This window comes from Pelodiscus sinensis, chromosome 7 (genome assembly GCF_052426305.1).
Source record: "Pelodiscus sinensis isolate ZL-2025 chromosome 7, ASM5242630v1, whole genome shotgun sequence".
Lineage (NCBI taxonomy): Eukaryota > Metazoa > Chordata > Testudines > Trionychidae > Pelodiscus > Pelodiscus sinensis.
In genome coordinates this window covers 73,181,629-73,205,174 of record NC_143058.1, presented here as the reverse complement: position 1 = coordinate 73,205,174, position 23,546 = coordinate 73,181,629, and the positions used below count along the sequence as shown (strand labels likewise).

General features: G+C 42.2%; 1 protein-coding gene across 8 annotated transcripts in view; it reads left to right on the top strand.

Annotated features, from left to right (window-relative positions):
• Positions 1–5,928: 5,928 nt before the first annotated feature.
• ANKRD44 (ankyrin repeat domain 44) overlaps positions 5,929–23,546 on the top strand; it is a 218,636-nt gene continuing 201,018 nt past the window's right edge. For 6 of the 8 annotated variants that reach the window (XM_006117913.5, XM_075934240.2, XM_006117912.5 and 3 more), the window contains exon 1: positions 5,929–6,156. In XM_006117913.5, the coding sequence (XP_006117975.1) occupies positions 6,115–6,156 (42 nt within the window). In that variant the 5' untranslated portion in view covers positions 5,929–6,114. The remainder of the gene's footprint in view (positions 6,157–23,546) is intronic. The other 2 variants (XM_075934242.2, XM_075934241.2) reach the window with 1 other exon arrangement.

The window sequence follows — 23,546 nt, the reverse complement described above, 5'->3', positions numbered from 1 at the left end:
GCTGCTCCCGCTCGGGCAAAAGCCCTTTTCCGGAAATGCTTTTGCGCAAAAGGGCCAGTGTAGATAGCTGAAGACTGTTTTGCGCAAAAAATCCCCGATGGCGAAAATGGCGATCGGGGCTTTCTTGCGCAAAACCGCGTCTAGATTGGCACGGACGCTTTTCCGCAAAAAGTGCTTTTGCAGAAAACCGTCCGTGCCAATCTAGAAGCTCTTTTCCGCAAATGCTTTTAACGGAAAAACTTTTCCGTTAAAAGCATTTGTGGAAAATCATGCCAGTCTAGACGTAGCCTCACAATTTAGACTTGAAGACACTACTGGTCCTGTGTCTGTATTTGCTTATCAGTCCGCTGGCTACTGTACAGTGGACAGAGGAGCTGGTAACAAAACCAATTCAATATCAGCTAAGAGACAGGAACTTTGGGATAGAGACTTCCTGCACTGGGGCGGAGTTTCAAAGAAACATATGAGTTGTAATTAGGAACTCCTGGAAGACTCAAGGATTACTCATTGCATGGGTGGGCATGTAACGGAGTCCTTTACCGTGTGCCTTTATTTCATCCAATCTGGTGTACAGGATCAAAGAGGGGCCATTTAACATCACCGTGTACTCTAATGGTCAGTTTTATGCTGCAGAACATAAAATGCGGTTGTATACCCCTTCTCACCAATATTTTGTAAATCTAAGTTGTACGATGGGTGGACCTCAGCACTGTGATATAACAGGAAGTGTAAATAGTTTGTCCCATGTATATAGTTCCCAACTCGCTTAATAAGGCAAGTTGTAAAGGACAGTTGGAAATGTTATCAGGCGATAACTCTGGGATTTGGTCACTGGTAGGAGTGTTTGGGGCCAAATTCTACATTCACGTCCAGGTCATGCCTATGCCTTATGTTAATAATATTGGCCCAGTCATTGTAAAGAGGGATTTGAAGTGAATGATGATAACGCACCCCTGTTATGCATTAAGAAAGGTAACGGTAGACCTGCAAGTCTGTATTAAGACCATTTTGACCTGAACGTATACCTTTTCTTAGACCCCTGCATGATGGATGGGATGCATGGATCAATGGTATGGTACCAAAGCACATGAGAGGCAAACGGGATGTGACAGCAAAGATCCTAGAAGGGGTCAGCACTGGCCTGGGACTCCTGAATGCTTGAGTGCAGGCACTTTGGCTCAGTGCATCAATAGTATAGGTCACGAATTGGCTACCCTTAATCAACCCTTAGCTGAATCTTTGAATAAAATCGTGGAGTGCAATTATGACGCGGTATCCACCATTCAATCCTGGTACCAAAATCGAGAATCAGATTTGCAGAGGATCATTAATGCTATGGACACTCTGCAGTGTAACGCATCACGGGCTCTTGGATGTGTCCAAGCCCAGTTGTGGCTACAAACCATTGTCCAAGGCATTTTAAGGACAGGGTTCCAGGGAAGTCTCCCTATGGAAATAAAGAATCTACTGATGAACATTGTGACCTCATTTGAGAAAAATCATCATTACTTATGGAAAATGCTGAATTTTGACTACAACCCTGGTTCACACACAGTGAGCACTTACATTGTTACCATGGAAGATAGGGTAGAGTGGTTATATCCCTTGATTCCACTGGGGTTGAATGTGAATCACACCATATTGACCTCCATAGATTTACCAAACTGGGTAGTCAAGGATCAGGAAGAATTCTTTGAAACAGATCCATTCCCTTGTATTTGGGAGACAAATGTAGGGTATATTTGTCCTGCAGAGGTTTATCGTAATCCTCACATCTGTCTAAGCATGAATGAAGGGAGGTACCATTATCATCTAAAGTGAAGAAATTCCTCTCAGTCTGAGTTAGTGATTGTAAATAGCCATTGTGTTTGTATAAGAAGCTTACGTGAATGTTTCCTTGTTAATTTCTTTTACTCTGTAACTAATGACCCTCATAATAATTTGTGTTTGTGCTTTGTGTTAGCTTTGGAAGGCTGTGATGTTAACTTTATATCTGAAGAGTTAAATACCAAAAGTATACAGCTTTCATAGGCTGCATCTAGACTGGCAAGGTTTCTGCAAAAGCGGCCGCTTTTGTGCAAAAACTTGCCAGCTGTCTACACTGGCTGCTTGATTTTGCGCAAAAGCACTGACGTTCTACTGTCTGAAATCAGTGCTTCTTGCGCAAATGCTTTGACGTTCCCGTTCGGGCAAAAGCCCTTTTCCGGAAATGTTTTTGCGCAAGAGGGCCAGTGTAGACAGCTAAAAACTGTTTTGCGCAAAAAAGCCCCAATGGCGAAAATGGCGATCGGGGCTTTCTTGCACAAAACCGCGTCTAGTGCTTTTGCAGAAAAGTGTCCGTGCCAATCTAGATGCTCTTTTCCGCAAATGCTTTTAACGGAAAACTTTTCCGTTAAAAGCATTTGCGGAAAATCATGCCAGTCTAGACGTAGCCATATAGTTTGTACGATCATGTGGAGCCGGTGCACCTGGGGGCCAATCTAAGCATATTGCGTCAATTGGTACAGCATCCTGAGTTAAAAATGCATATTCAGCAGCTTGTGGAAAGGGGACAAGATGTGATGTTGAGAGTCCACCATTCCACTGAGCAAATTGAAAGAATTTTAAAAAGGCTTCTCCAGGCCTCCAGATACACACACTAGTGGGAGTTTCTATTTGTCAGCCCCACCGAAATCAGCAACCCGTGGTATCAATTGATACCCTTTTGTTATAATTTTGTTTGTTCCATTTCTGTTGATAGTGGGTATAAGTGTAACCATTAGATGGATAAGGGTAAGGATTTGAAGGCTGGAGAATTGTAACCTAATATCATCCTGTAATAGGATGCCAGCATCAAATCTCTTGAGATAGAGTTTCTTGCCGGCAAGGAGGGGAATGTAGGGTTAAAATTCTCTGAAATGCCATCTTGGGCACAGGCGCCATTTTGAGAGCCTAAACAACAACAGGGACTCCATTTTGGCCACCCTTCCCCTTCCTCCTTTTCCTGCCCTTTCTGTGTTCTGGTGGGAAATCCAGTAGACATATGATCATAATCTGCCCAGTAACAGCAGGTTACTTAAGGGCTGCCTCTGGCTTTGCCTAGGGCTGCCCATCTGAGTGGCAGAGTGCAGGAGTCATTCAGACGGGTGTGCCAGGTCCACGCATAGTAGGCTTAGGGTTGTGGAAGGTACACTCGCATGCAAGGAGTGACATCCATCGTCACCCCTCTCTGGTCAGGACACACTTGCACCCACGACGGCACAGGGAGAAAGGGGTTTGTTAGGCCGAACAGATCCGGCCACAGGAGGATCCAACTGTTCCGATCCTGCTGTTCCAGATGTCTAAGATTGAATCCGGAATCCAGGCGCTGCCGTGAGGGTCCCGAGCTGCGAGACATGGTATTGTCCCGTGACATTCCTCCAGGTATTTGGGTCCCTACCTTAAGTCGCAGTCGAGACTGTTTTGTTCCATTTCCTGTGGTGGGGTCCTATCTTTTTCCTGGTTATAGTTATATTTACCTTGTTTACTGTTTAATAAATCCTTGTTAGTTTACCTCTACTGTCTGTCCTAGTCCTTGGGGAAGTCCTAATAACTCCCAATCATAGAATCATAGAATAATAGGACTGGAAGGGACCTCGAGAGGTCATCGAGTCCAGCCCCCCGCCCTCAAGGCAGGACCAAGCTCCGTCTACACCATCCCTGACAGATGTCTATCTAACCTGTTCTTAAATATCTCCAGAGAGGGAGATTCCACCACCTCCCTTGGCAATTTATTCCAATATTTGACCACCCTGACAGTTAGGAATTTTTTCCTAATGTCCAATCTAAACCTCCCCTGCTGCACTTTAAGCCCATTACTCCTTGTCCTGTCCTCAGAAACCAAGAGGAACAAATTTTCTCCTTCCTCCTTGTGACACCCTTTTAGATATTTGAAAACCGCTATCATGTCCCCCCTTAATCTTCTTTTTTCCAAACTAAACAAGCCCAGTTCATGAAGCCTGGCTTCATAGGTCATGTTCTCTAAACCTTTAATCATTCTTGTCGCTCTTCTCTGTACCCTTTCCAATTTCTCCACATCTTTCTTGAAATGTGGCGCCCAGAACTGGACACAGTACTCCAACTGAGGCCTAACTAGTGCAGAGTAGAGCGGCAGAATGACTTCACGAGTTTTGCTTACAACACACCTGTTGATACAACCTAGAATCATATTTGCTTTTTTTGCAACAGCATCACACTGTTGACTCATATTCAACTTGTGGTCCACTATGACCCCTAGATCCCTTTCCGCCATGCTCCTTCCTAGACAGTCGCTTCCCATCTTGTATGTATGGAACTGATTGTTCCTTCCTAAGTGGAGCACTTTGCATTTCTCTTTATTAAACCTCATCCTGTTTACCTCTGACCATTTCTCTAACTTGCTAAGGTCATTTTGAATTATGTCCCTCTCCTCCAAAGAAGTTGCAACCCCACCCAGTTTGGTATCATCTGCAAACTTAATAAGCGTACTCTCGATCCCAATATCTACATCATTGATGAAGATATTGAACAGTACGGGTCCCAAAACAGACCCTTGAGGAACTCCACTTGTTATCCCTTTCCAGCAGGATTTAGAACCGTTAACAACAACTCTCTGACTACGGTTACAATGATAGATGTGGGTTTGAGGATGGGCCTGAAAGCTAATTTAGTTTGAGATCACTAGTTCTCTGGCTAACAGGAGAGGGTTCAGCGGAAGGTGACCAAAATGATTAGGGGACTGGAGCATGTGACTTACAAGAAGAGGCTGAGGGATTTGGGTTTATTTAGTCTGCAGAAGGGAAGAGTGAGGGAGTATTTGATAGCAGCCTTCAACTACCTGAAGAAGGGCTCCAGAGACGATAGAGAAAGGCTGTTCTCAGTGGTGGCAGATGACAAAGAGGAGCAGTGGTCTCAAGTTGCAGTGGAGCAAGTCTAGGTCTGCAGCAGGCTGAAGTGTACAAACACTGGAAAGCCAGAGTTGTCAGCCTTTAGATGAGTTCGACACATTTTCCTAGGGGTCTAGAAGAAACCAGGGCTGGGCCAAACTCCCTGATTATATTCATTCATTAATAAAATGTCTCCCATCCTTTCATTCTAAACACGGCTTTGTATGAGCAAAGTCTTCTCTGGGGCCATCTCCTGCCTTCACATCCCCGCTAGGGATGTTAGATATTGTGTAATTGAATAGCCGTGTAACTGTAGGAAAGCTTAGCAGTTACTTGACTATTCTATAGTGCCCGGGGATGGGGCCAGCAGCCACTCTGCTCCCAGTCTCCGTCCTGAGGAGCCCCTTGCCACCTTATGCTGCTGCCTCAGTCCTTAAGGGTAGGGTGGGGGTCCAAGCTCCCCCGGGGACAGAGGTTCCTGCTGCAAAGCAGCTGCTGCATCCCCTGTTTCACCCACCAGGGGGGAGAGGCAAGCAGCACTGGGGAGCTGGTGCTAGGAAGATGTTTTTCCCTCAGCACCGGCTTCTGCCTGCCCCTGTAGGAGGCAGCAAGGTGGGCTATGTGGGAGCTGGTATGTGTGGAGGTATCTTGGCTCCAACCTGCCCCTTGCCCTTCTCTATCAGAGGCAGATCAGGAAGCCCGATTTCAAGCTAGCTCCTCCTGGGCACCCACTCCCCCTGCATCTCGTACAGCAGCAGCAAGGGAGGGGAAACTAGATCCACCCAGTTGTGTAGCCGCCCACACAACGACATCCCTGATCCCCACCACACCTCCCCCCCCCCCTCCTGGTTCCTTCTCCATCCTGCTTTCTTCTCGCCCCCCCCAGGAGACCGCGGAGCAGCCGGGAAGCTGCGGGCGGTGCGGGGCTGCTGAAGGCAGCGAGTGGAAGAGGCCGGGGAGGAAACACGCAGCTGTGAGAGGAACAAAGAGAATCCTGGCGGGGGGAGGCGGAGCCCAGATGTGAGCAGCGGCAGGAGCAGCGCTGGTGTTTTCCCCGTGCGGGGCGGGGAAGGAGGAGGAGGCGGCAGCCGTGTCCGTGCCCAGCGCTCCCTGGGCGGGGTGATGTCAGTGGGGCTCGGCGTGTGCAGCCAGGACTTCCCGCAGCAGGCCGGCTCGGGGAGCCGCAGGCGCCTCTGCTCCGCCGCGCTCCCCTCTCCGGGCTGCAAGCTGCATGTGCCGCGGCAGGATGGCCGTGCTCAAACTCACCGAGCAGGTAGGAGCCGGGACCCCCGGGCTGGAGGAGGAGGCGGCGGCGCCGGGGTGGGGAAGAAGCGCAGCAGCGGCGCTTTGCAGGCTCCGGGCTTGGTGGCGCCCCGCGCCTGGGGCTCTGCCCCGGGAGGAGCCAGGCGAATCCTGTGCTGCGTGGGAAATGCCCCGAAGAAAGGCGCTGCGTGGGGGGTGCCCAGAGCAGAGGCTTTGTCCCGGAGCCAGCCTGCGGGAGCGCACCCTTCCTCCGCAGCGCTGGGCTCCACTCCGGCGCCGCCTCGCTCTGTTTTTATTTCAGTGTTTATATTGGATCTGAGCAAGTGGGTCTGGCCCACGAAAGCTCCTCATCTAAGAAACCATCTTGTTAGTCTTTGAAGTGCTCCATGGTCCTGCATTTTATTTCAGTGGCGTGGCTCAAGGTAGAGGTCAGTGCCAAGCCCAGAGCAGAGGCAGATTCGGAAGCCGAGGCAGAAGGGTGACTTTGAATGGACTAGCTGCATTTCCTCCTCCATCTAACGAATGGATTAATTATTGAGTTGTTTGAGTTAGTGGTGTAGGTTGCCTCTTCCTCCATACGCGCATCACACTTTGCAGCTGTGCGCGTGGTTGTTAATTGGCTGTTCAAACGCTGTCAGATTCCTAGTCACTTTTTAATCAAGATAATACAACCCCTCAAGTAGGTTTCCTTATACAAGGTTGTTTTAGAGGGAAAACACAACAAGTGGTTTTTTTTAAGCCATTTAGGTGGTTTAACCAGTGATAGACCTCTTTTTGCATTCCTTGTTTGGACACCCCAAACTCCCACCGAAGTCAGCTGAAATGCAGCATCAGATTTGAAAGCCACAAGCTTGCTCCTGTGAATCCAAGTTGAAATCCGGGGGGGACTCTATGTTCCTTTCCCACAAAGAATAGTTAGCAGAACTGGGGCCTATGTTTGTTACTTAGGTGAACCTAGGGTTCTATATGGAAAAGCGTTTGTTCATTTATTTTTTGAAAATGTTACTCATTGCTAAGTTAGAGTTGATATATTGTCCAACTTTCAAGTCAAACTTGCCATTTTATAATTCTCAGAGTTGAGAGACAGGATAAAAATGGATATTGGCTATTTTTGAAAGGTCTCTAAGGTCTATTAACATTCTTTTAGGAATTCGGTGCTGTTTATTACTGTGATACATGGTAATTATTTTTCTAGTAGGCCTTTATGTTTAAAGAGTGCATTTTTGGTTTGGTTGCCATGATTGTTTGCAAGTTATTAGAAAATTGCAATATTCATCTGTCAGCTTATGTTAAAATGTTCACTTTAATAAAAGAGCAGCTATAATTTGTATTAAATTACTTTTTACCATTGATATATTTAGTAAAGTCATATTACGGTTCCCACAGCCTAATTTATCAATATATATTGTACCAACTGTTGCACATTTGCTTGTCTTAATCAGCTATTTTTAGTTTAACTTGGTCTCCTATAATCAGCAGTTACAGGCCCTTATTAAAATACCCTACCCTCACAAGCATACAGACATAAGTGTTTAACTATCTCCCTTGCTCATTTTATTTATGTATTTTGAGATAAATCTTCCACTAAAAATCCTGCCCCTGGCATTTGCCTTACAATTAACACAGATTTTTGAAAGGAAAAGAAACCCAAGCTACTTGTATAATAAAATTCACTAAATATTGGAAGATGACTGTATGAATGCATTTCCATAATTTAACAGAAGGCTAAATCTCCTGCAGAACCGAAAGTCTCCTGGCATGTCCCTTGATACACACACATCTTTGGATGTGGTGCTTACTGCAAATGAAGACAATGTTCCACACCGGGAGACTTAATTTTGCCCCATAGTGCAGAGAACAAGTCTCATAAATCAGAAGATTTGGGTGAAATCTGTAAATTGAAAGTATACGCTGCAGCATAATATTAAAAGTATTTGCACTATAGTTGGTACAGGTCATGTAGCATTTCTGTGCTTTATGCCTAAGCCTGAAATTATGTGTTTCATGAGGCTCTTGGAATTAAACCCCTAAAGGTTTAGCAATGGTTTTAAAGCTGCCTCAACAAGGATCTTACTACATCACCGCTAGTAGAGCACAAAACAGTGGTTTGAGCCAAGTGAATTGCGTCTTGTGAAGTTTATATTGCAACAGAGAGAGCTGAGAAGTAGTGTGAACTTTTTTTATTGAATTAATTTCCCCTCTTCTTTCCCTCCCACACCTCTAACATTCCCCAGAGCTGATAGGTGAGATTTATCAGAACTGGCACGGTGACTTTGCAGTATGCCTTCGCATGGCAGCACGCTCTAAATACTCTCCAGTGCCAGTGGCATGATTCATCTGCTATGTGGCTTCAGGGCATAGTATGGAGGCAGTGCTTCTTATGTTGGGGAGACCTCCTCCTGGTCATAGAGGTATCCATGCTCCTCCTGCTGGCACTCTGTGGCGTTTGGTGCAGCTGATCACCAGATATTCCTGTCTCCCTTGCATGAGGTTGCTGGAGAGAACAGGAGTGTCTCAAAATGGCGTAGAGTCTTTTTTTCTCTTTTTATTTAAGACTGATCTTAGGAAGTTGTTCTGAGCCATTAGTTCTTTATATCTAAAGCCCACCAAGGCTCATCCTTTCCCCCCATGTTATTCGGTATCTGTAACACAGCCAGCGGGAGGCTTTGCATGACAACACAACCTGAAGTGCCAGTAGCACGCAGAGGGTTGCCAGGCGCTAAATCCTCCTTTGCATCAAATATAAGCAGCACCTTGTCACAGTTTTCTCTGTGCCTACCAGGAAGCAGTACCTGGGAGAAGAGCAGTTAGCTAAAGTTGAATTATGGTAAGACTGAGGCAATGCTGGTAGGAAGAATGATGCACTTTGAAGTACTTACATCTTTATAACTTCTCCACTGCCTACTGTATGTGTCTTTGGATTTAGTTGGTCCACAGGCTATATTACTCTGGGTGTCCAGATAGCCATGACAGCAAAGCACACCAACTTTCATGGCACTCTGACTCCTGCATTTGTGATCTTCAGTGTTGATCTGATTGTGACAACTTGTTATATTTAGTAAGAAGCCCCACACCCTGTGGCAGCTGCAACGGATACAAAATACAGCAGCTTGTCTGTTTAGCAGCACAGGACAGTCACCTCAGCATGCTGCTCTCTGCGCATGCATGTAAAATCTGGATCAGGGTTTCCATGGCATGGGATTGCTTCCGTCTGCCTGAGAGACGTCTTCTCCCAACTCCCCCCATAAGTTTAACTTCCACTAACAAATGCCTTCCACTGGGATAATGAAACTGTGGACCCACAGGGTTTGAGAATGCGGGGGATAGTATACCTCCTCCTCTGTTACAGTTCTATGGTACTTAGCAGCAAAAGATGAAAGAAGTTGGGATAAGTAGTAAACATAAGTCTGATTCCAGTGACTTAGGTTTTCCTTGTTTTCTTCACATGTGCCTCTACTTGCTCTTGCCCTCTCACACATAGCAAGCAAACAAAGCAGGCAAACAAAAATCATCATAAACAAATGAATTTATTTTTCATACCGGGTCAGAAAAAAGGAAGAGATGGTTATTGCTGTTTTAAGATACTTGAGAAGTGCTAGGTCACTGTTGTGGTGGAACCAGAGAGTAGGTATTCTTTATAAGCTGTCTTGATGGTATTTCTTAGGCAAGAAAGCTTAGTTTAAGACTACATCCTATCTGTTTCTGGTCAAACAAGTTACATGAGCTACTTTCTCACTAATGTCAATTGATAGATGGTCAGCTGGACCACATGGTAGCTTTTTAATCATTTGAACCAAAGGAAACGTGTTCAACCCTCATTCACTTGTGAAATCAATTCTTGTGTATCTATATTCCTTCTGTTCCTCACCCCCCATTTCAAAAATCGAATATGAATGAGTGATCAAAGTCGTCAGCTTAAATAAAATGAACAACCCCTGAACGTGATTAGACACTTAAGATTTCCACTTTGTTGACATTTCTGTATGAAGCAGTATTGAGTGACAGTGCTACTTACAGCCTTTCATATCGGTTCTAGATAATCCACTTGTTATATATGCAGTTTGTTTCCCCTACAGTGTGTGCCAATTCCAACAGGCCTGGTAACTCGAAGTGCCTTTAGACCTACAAATGAAAAGTGACATTTCAGCACAAAGTGGCTCTGCTTTTTATCCTCCTTTCTTTCCCCATGCAGTTTAAGGTCTGACCATTTAGCTTAGTATTTTATATTCAATGCAGCTGTGGCTATATGTAATAAGAGAATATGCACAGGAACTAAAGTTGAACATGAATGAAAAACTAATGTTTTGATAACTGGGTAGTCCTACACATTCAAACATGGGCTCTGTTCACCCAACTCAAATCAAGACGTGTGTGTGTGTGTAGGTAGGGGCTTAGGATATCCAATCAGATGGGTGGTTTTGGGGTGTTGTTCCCCCCCCCCACTCTCTCCAGGTTTCCAATATGCTATTTTTCTCCTTTTTCCCCTTGTGCCATAGCTATCACAAGAAGAATATGTTCCTGGGCTAGCTCTCTCCTGTGAGCTGGTCTTTTAACCAGGTTACTTGAACTACACAGTAGTTCTATCTGCCTGAGTGTCACTTCTGTTCTGTCACCCACGTCTCCTGAAGAGCAGTCCTAGTATTAATTACTCCTTGTCATACTTAACAAGTCTGTTTCTGTATAACTTTTTATTTTATTGGAGGAAGTTTATTTATTTGTGAAAGTGATGGAGATGGAATGTAAATCTTCACCCGGAGTCCTCTGTGGTAGAAACACTGGTGACCGTTACTGGGAGTGGTCCACTGAGAATGTGAAGCCCTTCTTAAGAGCATTTCTTTAACTCAAGAAAGTTTAAACATGTGGGAAATCATTTTGTCAGAAATGCTGGTACCTCCTCCAGCTCATTTCTGTACCACCTGCTCAGGCCTCCATTGCAGAGCACTAGTAATAAAAGTCAAAAAGGATCTGCAGATGGTAAAGTTTAGTCCTGTTAAGCTAGAGGAAGCATTTAGCTTATTTTGTTTGATTTGGAATTGGGATGTCAGTTTTTTGCTTGAGGAGGGATGGTGTTCTCAGTGCTTAAGCTTACCATACCATGCTATTTCTGAACGCAAGGGTCAGTCCAGAGACTCCTGCTTCTGTTAACTCAGTTGGCATGTGGTAGGACTGGGGATGGGAGAGGGAAGTTCTTCAAAAACATCCTGTTTGTGGGTGTTCTTCAGATGTTGATGTAAGCTCTTCTGTGCCTAATTGTTGATTACAGCTACATGTGTTTATGTGCTGAATGCACCACTCCCTCTTTGATTTACAGACATTCTCAACATCCTTTAAACTGAGGTCGATATGTTTAAATTTGAACCAAAGGTCTGTCCAGCTGCCTTTTTCTAAACAGCTGTAATACTTAGTTCTCCAATCCTGCACCATGAGGTGATTGGGAGTTTTGTTGTCAATTTATGTGGAACCAGGAACAGGCAGGCCATTGATCCTTGTCCAGTGTAACTTTGGAGTCAGCAGGGGTCTTTCCATGAACTCAAGCCTTATGTGAACAAGATAATAGAAATATTGCTAAATGACACTTTTACCACATGCATGTTTTTAGTGGTATTTTTTAAAAGTAATGGAGTCCGTGTGTGTATGTCTGCCATCCACTTCAAAATCATCATTCTGTCTGTAAACATTTTACCTACAATAGTGAAAAGTAATGCATAAGGTGATTTGAAATAAAAGGAACTGGAGCGGTTTCTCTAGGCAGTACTTTAGTATGTTTACTTCATGTGTTGGACAGCACTTTGCACCCAGTGTAATTTTCTCCTCTCTATGGTCTCTTTACCCTGAAGTGTGTGGGTCTTGCATGCATCAACGGGGGAAGTGTAGAGTGGAGAGAAAATGGACACACATAATGGTAAAAACACAGAAATCGAAAGGCAGGCTCACAGGCAATATAAGTGCCTGACAGCTCATGAATTCATTTCCAAAGACCCTGAGCGAGTTGTGAGTTGATAATGTTCCTTTACATGATTGGGTACTTCCTTCAAGGACTGATTTTCTTTAGTAAAGTTCCAGCGTCTCAATGTGTTGTAGATTTCCTCTGTCCTTCTTGACTCTGGTCAGGGTGGGTGTGACTTGAGGGACTGTGGCACTCATCTTTATGCAGTGATTGGCTTTTAATGGCCTTAGTGGACTGCCAAATGTTTTGCTCCTTATCTTAGGCTGACTAACATTGCTGTCCTCCTGCCCTGCAACATAATATAATTCCAGCTCTCCCTCAAGTCACCCACCCATGAATGTTTCACTCCGTCTGTGAGCAGGAAGATAGACAGCTGCTGCCCACCTTGCTCTAACCATGAATAAGTGATGTCAAAGCTTAGTTTAACTACTAAACTTCCCCACTCCTCCTAGGATGCTGTGTGTGTGTCTCCCTAGTGCTGGGCATCCATATGTGTGCTTCCACTCCCTGAAGTAAGTGGTGTAATTAGAGGGTGCATTTGAAGAGATGGGAATAAAGATGAGAAATCAGAGTTTATTTAGATTACAGATAATAATAAATTTGATGACTAATCAAGCATGCAAGAGCAATTAAAGTGGCAAAACTGATTTTTTTGCATGCCCTGTCTCAAAAGGAGTTAAATTAGCTAAGAAAGGATCTCACTAAACCTATTATATCAGATATGCATGTTTTTAAAATAATTTTCCAAAATCAGGATATGCTCTAGTTCAAAGAATTAATTCAGGGAAGTCCTTTGGCTGGTGTTACACAGGTCAGAGTATCAAAGTGATCCCCTCTGGCTTTAAAAACTGTGAACTGAAATACAGATTGAGATTTTTAAAATGCTGTCAATATCAGCTAAGAGGGAAATATTTTACCCATCAACACGTAAATGGCCACTCATCCTGGTGATAAATAAAAAATTCAGCCTATACATTCACCACAGCAGCTATTGCTTCCTTTGGGCAAGTTATTCCTAGCCATACACTAGCCATCCACCATCCACAGAAGCTGTGGAAATGCATTAGTTCACATATTTTAAAGGAAAATTACATGTAACCCTCTTCTTTGGCACTTCTTCCTCTGGTTCTCATGTCTTGACGTCCTCCTCTTCCTCCCCCCTTTCCCACCTCCCAGGCAGAGCTTTAGTGTAGACTGGCCATCAGCTTTTGAAATGTTACGTTGTCCAACCATACTCAGAGCAGGAAGGAAATAAAGAGTAGCACAATGTTCCCTGTAATGTTTTCCATTCATGTGTGAAACAAATTTGGGCATGTGCAGATGTGCACCCCCAGTAGAAACACATACTGCTGGCTCTGAGCACTCTGCTAATCAGCTGGGCGGCATTTGAATTTCTCCTAGGTGGTGGCCCAAGTGCTCAGTTTACAGGGAACACTAATGTAGACAAGGCCAGGGAGAGAGAGGGCTAGGAAGAGGCTTGGCAGAGAATTCTGTAAGTAGACTTACCTGTTGGGGTAGCTTTGATGCTGCTTTTGTCATCTGTGTTGAAGTGAGACTTGTGCACATGCTCTAAAAAATAAATGTAGACCAGGAAATAGTCTGCCTGTCTACCTGCAGATTTCTCTTCCAATGGGAAAGTGATACAGTTCTAAAGCCCCCAGAAGTATGATGGTTCCGTAAAGGAGCAATGCAGTAGGTTTTTGCTCTGGAGGTGTTAAGTACCTGGGAAACTCTGGGTACATCATGTTGGTACGTTGCTCTTTCTTGAATAAGGATCAGCATCTAACAAAACCTCATTTCTTTATACACTTGAGGGGTAGTATTTTATTTCTGCAAGACATTCACCTCCTGATCATTTCCTGCTCAACTATTAAAATACAATTTGGTTATCACATCTATGTAGTCTGGGGCACATATTTGCCTATGGGATTGGCTCTCTGGGCAAGCTGTTACTTTTTTTTAATCACTGCATCCTAAAAATCTGGCCTGACTTGGTGGTAAAAATGCTTTCACTGGGGCCCCACTAATTGCTGCCAGTGGTGCAGCTGCGCTGTTTGCTGGTGCCTTCATTCTCTTGGCATTGCTCAAGGGTTGGTGCCACTCCACCTGCACGAACAATGGTAGAAATGCTGCTGTATACCAGGTTTAGGTATCTTCAGCTTTTGACAAATCACTGACTTGCAGTGTATTGAGAAATGGCCAAGGTTTTGACTGAAAGAGAAGTCGGTCACTTCCATGGTCCAGCAAACATTAGATAGGAAGACCCACTCCCTCCACTCTCACCCCTAAAGGAGTGATAGCAAGACCTCCTTGCTTCTTCTGGGGAGCAGCCAAGATTCTCTCTCCTCCCTGGGGAGGCAGGGGTGCTAGCTGGACGGGTGGTCTTGCACTTATACCCTGATTTGGGTATAAGTACAGGGTGGGTGGGTAGGCTGTGCCTTAGGGTAAACACTTCCTTGAGAGGCCTGAGGTAATTAATCCTCTCGGAGCAATTGGTTCAGGCTGTCTGCAGACTCAGGCAGATATGGCTGCTTTGATGACACTTACAGTGAGCCATGTTTTCAAAGCTGCTTTTTCTTTTTGCAACCACAAGGGCTCAAAACTTAAAAAGATAATGTAAGCTGGGATTTTGATTGTAATCACGTGGCTCCAGAAGCCTGGGTCCTAGCCACAGACTTATAAATTCTATGCTTCAATCTGGCCTTTATCACACTGACCATATTTTCCATTCTTGTTTATCTAATTAAATGGGTTGCTTACTGCACTGCTCCTTATGTTTTATAAAAATATACTGTAAGGTGAAACATGGCCATGCTAATGTTGCTGATAGAACTTTAACTTTTGTATGTCCTGAGATTTTAAAATGTTAACATTGCAGCTAGAGCGTTCCTGGGACCGAATAGGTTTGCATTTATTGAGCTAAAGAACCTATTTTAAGATTAATACATCCCCCCTGGGAGCATATTTTGTCACATTATTTGCATAGTCTGATAAGTTCCCACAGCCCCTATCCTATGTATAAAACTTGGGTTTAACTGCCATACTTGAGACCTGTGATAACTTATTATTGGAGCCCTCTTGGCCTGGTTATAGATGGGAATGGAAGCACAAAAAATTTAATTTTAAATGGAGAAAACAATTCTACAATTGTAATCCTAAGGCACTGAGGTCATCACTGGAGTCTGTATAGTCTTGGCCAATAAATTACAGATAACTGTGAAAATCTAGAACAGTATTTACTTTTTGGAGACATTTATATGTATTTTGTTTTTTGGACGAAAAAGCATTTAATTATGCACTGGAAACAAACTAGTGAATGTGAAACTTAAAATGGAGACAGTTCACTATGTTTATACCATACAATATTGTATGCCTTATTTTGAAAAAAAAAAAAAAAAGCTTAATGTTATTAGCTGGCTTTATGTGCAGTAACACATTCTTGTGCTGGAATTATTTGTAATGGCTCGGTTTCTAATTTTAAAAAGGGTACAGTGGGAAAATGGCCTTTGAAAGCCTCCACTTCCTCTCTACAGCTGAATGTCACTGCATCTTTATGAGGAAGTAAGTAAAACCAAAATGGTTGATTTTGTTTTTGTACAAGTTTTGACACATCTGTGACTGAAGCCATTTACTGAGTTAAAGCTTTTACTTTTTTGCATGGGTGTGTGCGTGTATTTGTGCCTTGCCCACACCCCCTCAAAAAACTTGAAACAAAATCCCAACAGTCAAGCTACTGAATTACATAAATCAGATGTCTAAAGACCATATGTTGAGATATTGCATCAAATAATTTTTAAATGGGCACATAATTCCTAGTGACAAATGATGCAATATTTAGGTACTACCACTTCTGCTTCGACACTTATTTATACTTTGTACTAAGGCTGCAAAGAGGCTGGGATATTGACTTATTGTGTAGTCAGTGCAATTTGTATTGACAACACGACTAGTCGATAAGTGAAGATGCTCTGTTCCAGCTCGCACTGGTCCATAAACAACCCCCTCTGTGGCTCTTCAGTTTAAATATACAGCCACTCCCCGAGTTACGACCACCTCTACTTACGACCATCCGCACTTACGACCAAAGCGGTAATAAATGCGGATCCGAGTTACAAATGGCGATCCGCGCTTATGAACAGCACGGTCACCATGTAACTCTATGGGATCTGAGTTACGAACACTTCGAGTTACGGACCAAGTGTTTGGTCCGTAACTTGTTCGTAATTTGGGGAGCGGCTGTAGTAAGAGCCAGGCACGCAGGCAGCCCGGCTCCTACTACATTTAAACTTCAGAGCTGCAGCGGGGGTAGCTCTTAGATTGGGTGCAAGCTATGTTTCAGCTTTTATAAGCTTTAATTTGTTAACATACTAACTTTTGGCTACACAAAGCTTTTTGTTTTTACTAAAATAACTGGTTGGTAATAACTACTTGCTTGCCAAAAACTAATGACTTATTAAAGGGTTTATAGAGCATAACTGGGAATTGATCACATCTGGCTGAAAGAAATTCTAACTGTAATAATGTAAAATCAAGTATATTTATCTTTATGAGGAAACTTTTTAAATTTGGGCAACATGTTGTCTCCAGCTTTCTCTTCATTACAAGGATGGAAACATGAACTTTCACATTTTTAAATGAAATAATTTTTGGAAGCAAAACTGCTATGAACATTTATCAGCCTTTATACCCTTTGCTTGATTAATAATGCAGCTCATGAATTCAGCAAGACAGTGTACCCTTTTTAACAGTCATCTTTGTGTACTTCGATACTAACCTTACTGCTTCTCATATTACCATGATTAAATGAGTCTTACTTCACTCTGAAATCTTACCCTGGGTCCAAGTTCTGCTTTTAGTTCTGCTGGTGAATATCCAGAGTAACTGTGCTGAACAATAATGGAGGCACTTCAGATTTACAAATGAGAGCAGTCCCTCTCCTTCAAAAATGCCAAGACAATGCAAATTGACATTTCTGTGAGCTATGTCAATATGCATTATCTTGGCATTTTTTATTTACAACTGGACAAAGTTTGCAATCTTTTTTTTTTTAACTTGTGGAAATGGATTAGATTGTTTTGTAAGAGCTATTGCTACCAGATGCTGAGCTCCCTCAATGACATTCAAGGATGCTGAGACTTATCAGCACTTCACAGGCTTGGCCCCCAGTACTGAAACCACTGGGAATACTCATGGGTCTAGTTTCCATTAGATACATGTATCAATTGCAGACAGTGGGTGCAATACTGGGTTTAATACTAGTTCCACTGTTTCCTGAAATGTTGCTGTACAGGATTTGTCCTGGTCTGTGCCTGAACCTAAACTGCAGGCAGCGGAACTGATGCTGGAAAAAATTGCTGACACTCACAGTCTTCAACCGGTGATGTTTTATTCTAGCATGGACCAGGTCACAAAGGGAGGATGGTATTTGATGTGCATTTAGGTGACAGAAACTGGCCCCTCAGGATGTTCCATCAATAAGAAGTTTAACTTGACACTTCCTTGTCTCTTGATAGAACAGTTGGTCTCTTACCAACTTGGATTTTACTTTAAAAACAGAGGGGTTTTGTTTTCACATGATGTATTAATTTACACAGGAGGGTTAGCTCTAGGCTTTCAGACCTGGCTATCTACAGTTAAGCTAATTTCCTTCCTCCTTCACCTCCCCCTCCCTGATCTGCTGGGAACCCAGAGATTCCACTAAATCAGTGGAAGCTGCAGATAGATAGATGTTAGGCATCTTTCAAAATCAGGCCACTTTTAGTCCCTGGTAAAAAAGTGTATGCCGATGTTTAACTTTGCTCACTGAGTAATCCCCATTTCACGGGCCACTGGCGTTTTAAAGATGTACGAGATTGAGATCTTATTCAGGAACCTAAAATTGAGGGTTGCTAGGTGTCCGGTTTTTGCTCGGACTGTCCGTTATTTGGGTGAAATGTCCGGTATTTCCTGCTTCCCTTGGATGGAAGCCCGGTGGGGACAATTTTACCCTGCTGCGCCTCCCTCCGCCCCCCCCCCCTTTTTTTTGCTTAACAACTTTGGTCTCCCCCGAATTTTTTCCTGTTTTTTTTTCTTGGAGGGGGGGGAAGTGTTTGGTATTTTTTTGTTAAACCGTCTGGCAACCATACTAAAAATAGATACACAGGCATACAGAAAATGGGAATTTGAAGACAACCCTGGAAGATTTTGCCTTAAATAATGACAATCTGATACAGTGTCATTAGGTGTGTGGTGTTTTCAAAACTGATTAAAAGGAAATACTTTTTCACATGTACTTAATTATTGTGGAGTTAATTGCCACAGGGCATTAGCAAGAGTCAGGGTGTGACTAGACTTTTTTTGCTTGAATAACAAACATCCCAGATTTGTTAGCAAGTCTTTCTCAAACTTTAGAAGCATTATTATAGACCAGTGTTTTTCAAACTTTTTTTTTAATAAAGTACCCTTTAAAAACAAAATTATAAGTACTCCCAGTACTTACAATTTTCAGACACACATTTTTTTTTCTACCATTGCAACACATTTGTTTAAACAATTTAATCGTAACTGGTTGATTGGAAGAAATTGCCTATAGGCAATAAACTTGCCATCGTACTTATGATTGTGCAAAAAGGATAAATAAAAAAAATTAGATGACCATAAGTCCATTTTTAAAATTCATATATGTACATACACACATGTATATTTTTTTATACAAACATGAATGAACAGCGATCAATAAAATTACAAGAAAAATTATTATAATTAATTATAATTAATTTAATGCGAAATTTGAGCTTGTTTGGATGAAATCAAATTTTCAAACCTAGGTTTCCAACTGCTGAGGGTCATAATTAAATCATTTTCTGGAGACATATGACTTCTTAATTTAGTTTTTAATTCAGTCACAGCCGAAAAACTTGCCTCACATAAATAGGTTGATGTGAATGGGAGGAGTTCTGTGAGAGCCATGTTACTCAGTTTTTTATATTCACCTTTCATTTTCTGCCAGAACATGGCAACGTTGCCAAGTCCCATGCCTTGCATCTTTATACACTATCAGTAGGAAGCTCAGAAAGTTGTTCCTTCATTTCTTCTGAAATCCCTGATTTCTCAATAGCATTGTCATCAAATGGATCCAAAATCCAAAGCTTCTGCCTGTGTTCAGCTTCATAAAAGCTGGGAAAATATGGTTGAAAATTTAATTCCAAATTTGTCAAATGTTCCTTTATTGATGTTTTGACATGTTCATCCAAAATAATTTAATTTTCCACACAAAATTCCGAAGGTTTGGAAATTTTGTGTCATTTCAATGATAAAGCATTATATTTCCAGAATGCTAATTTTTTCTTGAATGCTTGTACTTTATCGTGCAAGATTAAGATATTTGTATTAAAACCTTATAACTGTAGGTTCAAGTTATTGATTTTATCAAATATGTCACAAAGGTAGGCTAATCTGAAAATCCATAATTCATCTTGAAAATATTGTACTAACTTGCATTTGATTTCTGAGAAAAAAACTGCAACTTCAGCCTTTAGCTCAAACAGATGGTTGAACAATCTTCCACATGACAACCATTGAATATTGGAATGAAGTAATACAGTAATTACTGTATTACTGTATTACTGAGGTTGGACAGACATCTGTCAGGGATGGTGTAGACGGAGCTTGGTCCTGCCTTGAGGGCGGGGGGCTGGACTCGATGACCTCTTGAGGTCCCTTCCAGTCCTATTATTCTATGATTCTATGAGTAATATGTTCAGATCCCATATCACGGCATAGCAATGGGAAAAAAACGTGAATTTAGAGTCCGTGACTTTATGAGGTTAACTGTCTTCACTGCAATCTTTATCATAGTTTAAATCTTCATTCAGCTGTTTTGAAGGCAATGCTTCTCCGTGAATGATACAGTGAGTCCACTTGATTGAAGAGTTTATAGTTTTTAATCGAGCAATAAGACCATTTTGCCGACCTACTATTGCTGCTGCTCCGTCTGTACTATGCACCACTCCTATGATAATCCATGTTTCAAAATCTGTTCATTTAACAAGTTAAAAATTTCTTCCCCTGTTGTTTTAGCAGTATATTTGCTCACTTACACTTCCCATGAAGATGAAAAGGAAATATCTGACAAACACCATTAATTGTGCGCAATTGGAAATATCTGTTGATTCTGTTGATTCGTGAAGTTATAAAGCAAACAGTTTCTTCTGAATAATTTTTTCAGTAATTTGTTTTATTATGTCTTCTGCCATCTCGTCAATTCTTCATCTTATTGTATCGTTCGAATGTAGGCTATTTTTAATTTTGATGACTTCTATTTCTCTAAATATATTTTTTTCATACTAGTAGTAGATATATTGATATCTTCACATTTTCTTGTAAAATATTCAATTGATTTATCTTTTAATGTAAGATGCTTTGCATGAAATTGTCATTTCAACAGAGACATACAGTTGTTAGGTAAAGTCTCACAGCAAATCACGCAAAGTGGCAAAGAGGGTACACTTCCATTTGTAGTAAACCCAAATTTAAGATATTCAGAATTGTTACTGCATGTTTTTCATATCTCAGAAGAATTTCTACTTCCACCACCGGTGTGCGGTTTTTTCACTACAGGTTTTCCCACCTCAAATATTTCTGACATGGTTTTCTGTGTACTATTTTCTTTCAAATCTGCAGTTTTATTCTTAGTTTTCACAAGATATTGGTTCATTTTAAACCCTTCAGTTGTAATTATAAAAAACTAAACTAAAATTATACTAATAGCAATTTTATCACTTGCTTCAGAAAGCAACAAGTGTATGAAATTTTTGGGTGTAAAAAGTACAAAAAAAATAAAGCATTGTAAAACTTAAAACAAAAATTCAGTTTTCTCCAAATTTCAGTTGTATTGACATACCCCCCAGACTTCTCTCAAGTACCCCTAAGGGTACTCGTACCACTGGTTGAGAAACACTGTTATAGACACATAGACTCTGAGATTAGAAAAGACCATCTTGATCATGTTTCTAGTCTGACTTCCTGCATTTTGCAAGCCACAAAAACTCACCCACTCGCTCCTGTAATAGACACTTCATCTCTGATAAAATGAGACTGATGTACAGCTTGAAGTATGAAGTTTTATGAGTCTGTCATGGAGGCAGACTGTATTTTACATTTGTGTACCGTGGGATTCTTGTGCCTTCCTCCCCAGCCTGTGGTGCTGGCTAATGTCATTTGTGTTGGCCTTTTCTGGAAAAGGATCAGAAAAGGGCAACAAAAATTATTAGGGGTTTGGAACGGGTCTCATATGAAGAGAGATTAAGAAGACTTGGACTTCTCAGTTTAGAAAAGAGGAGACTAAAGGGGGATATGATAGAGGTCTTTAAAATTATGACTGGTATAGAAAAAGTGAATAAGGAAAAGTTATTTACTTATTCCCCCAATAAAAGAAGTAGGGGTCACCAAATGAAATTAAGAAGCAGCAGGATTAAAACAAACAAAAGGAAGTTTTTCTTCACTCAGAATAGTCAACCTGTGGAACTTCTTGCCAGAGCATGCGGGGAAGGCTAGAATTTTAACAGGGTTAAAAAAAAAGCTAGATAGATTCATGAAGGTTAGGTCCATCAATGGCTATTAGCCAGGATGGGTAGGAATGGTATCCCTGGCCTCTGTTTCTCTGGAAGTGGGTGACAGGGAGGGATCATGTGAGGATTACCTGTTGTAAGCCCTCCCTCTCTAGGGCATCTGGTATTGGCCACTCTTGGCAGACAGGATACTGGGGTAGATGGACCTTTGGTCTGACCCAGTATGGCCGTTCTTATGTTCTTATGTCAGAGATGTTACACTGGACTAGATGGATCATGGCTCTGATCCAGTCTGGAAATGTATGTGGTATCAGTATAGGCCCAGTTCAGCAAAGCATTTAATTCCAGATACATGCTTCAGTGCTTTGCTGAATCTGGACCTGTGAGATTTTCCTGTCTTTGAATCCTAACTTGCAACCCCCAGTGAAGTCATCAGAAAATTTTGGATCAAGCTCTTTGCCTCTGAAAGATAAATAGCGTAGCATACTCTGCTTAAAAAACACTTTTAAAAATATGTGAATGCCAAACCATGTCACTGTGGAGAGAGAAGCCATATATTTACGTAGTAAATCATTTGCCTTTTAAAACTTGCTTTAAGCTCCAGATGTGTAGATGGAAACAGCGAACTAAGTACTTCTAATGCAGTCTGCAAAAGAAGGCTGGCTGGGGGATGGGATCTCAAGAAGTCTGTATCACCAGTTTGTAGCAGGGAAGGAAATGTAAGCATTTGCACACCCAGATCTTTAAAGCATTTCAGGTTATTAGTGTGAAAGCGGATGGCTTTTTAAAAAAGGGGAATTGGTAACTGCTGCTTTATCTTACCCAGCAGTGATCTGACAGGATTATTCCCAACTGTTCATTATAATCACTGACTTGAAGGTAGGGTTACCATATTTGAACTTTCAATAAAGAGGACTCCCCTGAGAGAGAGTGTATCTGTACCAGTATCTGTACATATCTACCATGTGTACAGTATTAACACATGAATACAACGGGAGTTGGTAGATACTGATACAGATATATTCCCTCTCAGGGGTGTCCTCTTTTTTAAGTTTAAATATGGTAACCCTGAACTAGGGATATAAAAACACCTGTTTAATGATTACCAGTTAACTGTGCACATCCCTAGACTGAACTTGTGAAACGAATAGAAGTGTAGCATATTCATAGTGCAGTAAGATACACTGCTGAGTACAATACTCTGTGCTGCTAAGCGCTTAGTACTGCCCCTGCCCTTAATTATTAACTGATTACTTGCGTGTCTCACTGGCAAAATTGATCGTTACTAAGGATATTGACTATATTTAACTTGTCACCTTTAATATGTTTGTTTCTTTAGGCCCATTTAGTAGCATTTTCCTTTCAAGGGTTTCATATTCCCTTTTGGCATGAGCAGTGCAGTTTTTACTAGGGCTGCTTTGGTTATGGCTTGTGATCATAAGCATTACACTGCTCTTGTGTTTTATCTCTGTATTCTTTCAATGCTCTGCACAAACAAGCAGGCGTAAGCAATCGTGAGGTCTTTTGAAATGCCATTTGCCTAGAGCTGGGCCGTGGCCTGGCTTGTGTGGCAGCCCCGTTGAGTAGGGGAATGCAAGGTGCCCCCTTCACCATCCAGGTAGCTGGCAAAAGGAAGTAAGCAGCTGGTTCAAAGAAGAGGGCACTTTTCTACAGAGCTGCTGCGATGCCCTCTTGCAAAGCTGGGTTGGGGGGCAGACAGGGTGTCAAGTCACCCACACTGCTCATTCTTCCTGAGCAGTGGAGGAAGAGAGAGGGCCTAGGAAAGAAGGTGGTAGGAAAAGCCAAGATGAAGGTGGCCCTGTAGGGACCAGTGTATCTGTGTACACAGTTAGCCAATGGACTCATCGGTTAATTCTAATGATTATGTGGGGGTGAGGGGCAGGT